The sequence below is a fragment of the Pterocles gutturalis genome, unplaced genomic scaffold (assembly GCF_000699245.1).
Source record: "Pterocles gutturalis isolate BGI_N339 unplaced genomic scaffold, ASM69924v1 scaffold26061, whole genome shotgun sequence".
Lineage (NCBI taxonomy): Eukaryota > Metazoa > Chordata > Aves > Pterocliformes > Pteroclidae > Pterocles > Pterocles gutturalis.
Window position 1 is genome coordinate 1 of NW_010103735.1, and position 3631 is coordinate 3631.

General features: G+C 43.0%; 1 protein-coding gene across 1 annotated transcript in view; it reads left to right on the forward strand.

The window, feature by feature from the left end:
• The first annotated feature begins 47 nt into the window (after positions 1–47).
• Positions 48–3631, forward strand: part of HOXC10 (homeobox C10) — a 4129-nt gene continuing 545 nt past the window's right edge. The window contains exon 1 of the mRNA XM_010086824.1: positions 48–864. Coding sequence (XP_010085126.1) covers positions 81–864 — 784 coding nt within the window. The 5' untranslated portion in view covers positions 48–80. The remainder of the gene's footprint in view (positions 865–3631) is intronic.

The following is a 3631-nucleotide window of genomic DNA, read 5'->3' on the forward strand; positions in this document are numbered from 1 at the left end:
TTTTTTTTTTTTTTTTTCCCCCTAAAAAAAAGATGTCAGCCCCTGGCTGGAGTATTCCTCCTTAAAAACCCTCTCTGAAAATGTCATGTCCCAACAATGTGACTTCAAACTCGTTTTTGATGGACTCGTTGGCCGGTACCTGTAGAGGGGAGAATTATTCCTCCAGCCAAGGGATGTACATGCAGCCTGGGAGCGATTTCAGCTGCGGAGTCATGAGGAACTGTGGAATTATCCCGTCTCTTTCCAAAAGGGACGAGGTGAATAGCGCTACCTTGTCTCTCAGCACCTATCCATCTTACCTTTCGCAGCTAGACACTTGGTGTGACCCCAAAAATACGTACAGGATCGAGCAACCTGTTGCAAGACAGCTCCCATCCTGCTCCTTCCCAACCAATGTCAAGGAAGAGAATGTTTGCTGTATGTATAACGCTGATAAAAGGCCAAAAAATGCCACAGAGGCAGCCCTCTACCCCAACCAAATGACTGAGTCTTGCCTAAATGACCATGAAGTCCCCGTTCCTAGCTACTACCGAGCAAGCCAAGGTTACCCCTCCATGGAGAAGACGTCAAACTGCAGCAATCCAAATGAGTTTGAGGCAAGTTTTGAATCGAGGGCGAGCCTGAACCCAAGGAATGAGCATCTGGAACCAGCACCACCACCTCCTCCACCTCCTCCGCCTCCCCCGGTGGCTAAAGTGAGTTTCCCCGAAAACACAAAAACAGATCATACTCAGAACACATCCACGAACGAAATTAAAACAGAAAAAAGCGCCCCAGCACCCAAAATCTGTCCTTCGGAAGCAGAGAAAGAGCTGAATAAAAACACTGACACCAGCACTGACAATTCTGACAATGAAGCAAAAGGTAAGGGAATCATTCATTATCAGTAGCTAATTTCAGCAATTAGTAATCACCCATAGCTAATAAGAGCAAGGGTGATGCGAATATGCAGTAATGTGCTCTCTACCCTGCCAACTTCTCCTCCAGAAATTGGCACAATAATGTTCTGTATTGTTGCTGTCTTTCGGAAAAAAAAAAAAAAAAAAAAATCGTCCTAGAAATGTTGGTTGTTTATTTTTTGTAATTAGTTGAGAAAAAGGAGCAGGGGTCTGTTTGAGAACTCGTCCTCTCGCTGTTTAGATGGTGAAAATTTGCTGTGCGTGTACTTATGCAAAAAAAAAAGAATTTTTTTTTTTTTTTTTTTTTGGTCCTTGCAGTCAGATTGTAATAAGATGAGGTGGCTTTGCTGTGAAATTGCAGAGACTTGGGGTGTGTTTGGTCGGGGGGGTGTGTTTTAGGGGGGTTTTGTGGTTTTATTGAAGGCAGATGAACCTTGATTCTTTTTTTTTTTTTCCCTTTCATAACGCTTTCTATGCAAATGCTTGATTTCCGTGTGCTAAGCGAAATTGTGGTTCTTTGGCTTTGCTCAGGGATAAAGTGGGATAAAAAAAAAAAAAAGATTAAAATGCATAGAGTCTAATTTGCAGTTCCAAACATTTCAGGCTGGATTTGTGCACTGTGGCTCATTTCACTGCTTGGGAAGCTCGTTGGGAGACTCAGAGAGGAAAAAAAGCTGGGTTTTTTTTTTTTTTTTCTCTCTTGGCGAATTGAGGTCTTGTTTGCGAAGGCAAAAAATGTTTCTGTGTGTCGAGCAGATGTTTGGGATTGTCTGAAAAAGAGGCTTTAATTGAGCGCATTTGATTTTCACTGTAGGGCTTGCGTATGGCTTGAAATCTCGGTGGAGATGTGAATATTCGGGTTGGTTTCTCTCTTTAATTTGAAGCTAGGTGGATTCAGAGGTCTCTCGCAGGTCAAGAAGTGGCTATCATGTGAAGGGATGGATTGAATTTCCCGGAAAAAAAAAAAAAAGTTGTGTAGAAAATCCTGCTCAGATCTAAAGCAACGGGTTGCATGGTTTGCTTGGTGGTATGTGGATGAAAATATCCGCTGTGTGTCAGGATCTGTGCTATAATTAGGGCTCCAGCAGCAGAAGGATGGCTGGGCTGGGTGGTGGTGTATGTGCATGTAGGGCTGCATGCGTGTGGGTCGTGTGTGGACCCCCATGCACACGCGACTCGGGGTTGTGGCACCAGCAAAACCTGTCCTCTGGCCTGGCCCTCCTCCCAAATTGGCCTTTTAAAAAGCAGAACTCAGAAAACCCTCTCTTATTATTATTATTTTTAAAATTCTATTTCTCTTCCCCCCCTCCCCCTTTCGCATCCAAAGGCAAATGATATTATCTGATTGTTGAGTTATAATTACACACACAGAGAAAAAAAAAAAAAAAAAGAAAAAAGGAAAAAAAAAGCAAAGTCAAGGTTATCAAAACCCCTGCAAACTTATCTTGCACAAAGCGCCTTCGACGTCCACGCCAAGAAAGGTTTTGGTGGGAGTTAACCCGAAAAGAAGATTATATTGGGTTGGATTTGTGATTGGGGAGGAAATAAAGAATTAAAGAAATGCAAATAAAGGTTTTCTTTCGCTTCAGATGTTAAATTTAAAATGGGTGTGTGGAGAAAGACGTGGTTTCACAGATTTTTTATTTTTTTTTTTTTTTTGGCGTTTGGAAAGGCATTTCGTGTTGTTCGCAGTGTTTTTAAATGGTCACATCCAATTTGGGACGAATTTGGTTTGTTTCTGTTTCTGTTGCTTCCTTGAAAAAACCTTGGAAAGCTGCGATTTTCGTTTATGTTGAACCTGAATTTTTAATTCGTGCGGAAGGTAAAGAGACCTTTCTCCATGTCATTTAAGCATTTGGGATGAGATAGTGTTTCCAAGGGGATTTCCAAAGCTTGGTAACATTCAAGGTTTTTCTACAAACTCGCAATTGGGTCACAGCAGCAAATTTGGAAGATGCCTTTGGCTAAAATCAAGTTTTACTTTGAATTTCCCGAAGCTGCCAACCGAGGAGGTTGCTTTACAATTGTAGGATTGCAATTTTTGCTTTGCTTTAGCTTCCCAGTTGAGGTAGAAATCTTGGCCGGCTGCTGGTGCCAGGATTTTCTCATGACCAAATTCAAAGCCCAAGTATTCGCTTGTGTTTATTTATGTCCCCGTGAAAGACGTTTGCCTTCGCGAAGTGGATGTGTGCGGATCTATAGGAGTGTGGAGAGTGAGGAGGGTGTCGATGGGATTACAATTACCTCCGAATTTACCTATAGGTGCCCACACAGCTCATAGAGAAAAATCTGGTTTTGTACAAACCCCGGCTCGCGAAAAAAAAAAAAAATACACTTGACGGAAAGTGCTGCTCGGGGGATCTCCAGGATGAGCGAAAATAGATCATTTTCCTCAAAAATAGCACGCCTTTAGGCAAATATTTCAGCCTCTGCAGTTCACTTTGAAAGCCCAGTTTGTTGTTTTGTTGTTTTATTTTTAGGGGGGTGGTAAAGGGTGACTTGCGGAAGCCCCAAGAGCTCCCGAGGGCTGCAAAAGTCACATTGCTCATTCCCAGATTATTTTTAATTAGTGATATTTTAAACCCGACTAGTGAAGCCAGAATAAATTCCTACAGTGCTATTCTCCAGCCCTGGAAGGGGGGGGGAGCGCGGAGCGGTGCGGTTTTTCCTCGCTGCCCCACTCCTCCTGCGCGGCTGAGAGGTGGAGGTGCGCGCTGCTACCACCAATTTAC